General features: G+C 43.3%; 1 protein-coding gene across 4 annotated transcripts in view; it reads left to right on the top strand.

The window, feature by feature from the left end:
• The window catches only part of ttk (ttk protein kinase), a 14381-nt gene that overhangs the window by 12584 nt on the left and 1001 nt on the right, over positions 1 to 796 (top strand). For all 4 annotated transcript variants that reach the window (XM_032519428.1, XM_032519426.1, XM_032519427.1 and 1 more), the window contains exon 23: positions 165 to 261. In XM_032519428.1, coding sequence (XP_032375319.1) covers positions 165 to 261 — 97 coding nt within the window. The remainder of the gene's footprint in view (positions 1 to 164; positions 262 to 796) is intronic.

Genomic DNA, 796 nt, shown 5'->3' with positions numbered 1-796 from the left:
CCAATTCCTCTTTCGTCAGCTGGGAGATGTTTGGGGGCTAGTTTGATTTTGTTCCACAAGACCTTTTTAGTCCAATAAATAAACAAATAAACTCACTGTTGTCAGATGTTGTTGAAGTAATACAAAATACTAAACAAGCTGTTTTTTTTGTCCGGCTGTTCCAGAGGTGCTTGGTACGAAATCCCAGAGAGCGCATCTCCATTGCAGAGCTGCTGGCGCATCCATACCTGCAGCTGAAGCCACAAGTATCTCCTGCAACAGGTACACAAATCACAGTCTGCAGACTTGCTGTTAACCATGTGACACTGACCTGTACATACACAATCTGCAGCGTAATCCCCACCAACACAAGCATGTGTATGCATTTCCTTTCTGTTTTAAATGACTGATAAATATCAATAAAAGTATCCTCAACCAGCTAGCTGCCGTGCTAACCAGCGGTTTCTGCTAAAAGGTGAACCCGATGATGACCCACATAACCATCATCGGTTGTTCACTGACCGGCATATCCCAAAAAGAAAGCCCTTCCTTACGGTTAAATTAAAGATGACATGGCACGGAAACTAGCTTCAAAAAGGCCCAAAACCCCAGCGTCAGATGCGGGTCTGCTTTGCTCCTACCCTGGCTAGCCGACCAGCTAGCTGCATCTCGCTTTGGACCATCGCGTCAAATCTTAACATAGGCTACTTGTTATATAAATCCTTATTTAAGTAAAGAATAGATGTTAATACAAAATAAACCCTAGATTGATGTCTTATCTTTGCCATTATAGCATTGCGTGCCTGTAACCCAGCCA

Source organism: Etheostoma spectabile, chromosome 6 (genome assembly GCF_008692095.1).
Source record: "Etheostoma spectabile isolate EspeVRDwgs_2016 chromosome 6, UIUC_Espe_1.0, whole genome shotgun sequence".
Lineage (NCBI taxonomy): Eukaryota > Metazoa > Chordata > Actinopteri > Perciformes > Percidae > Etheostoma > Etheostoma spectabile.
The sequence above is the reverse complement of the archived record's forward strand: the minus strand, read 5'-3'. Positions and strand labels throughout refer to the sequence as shown.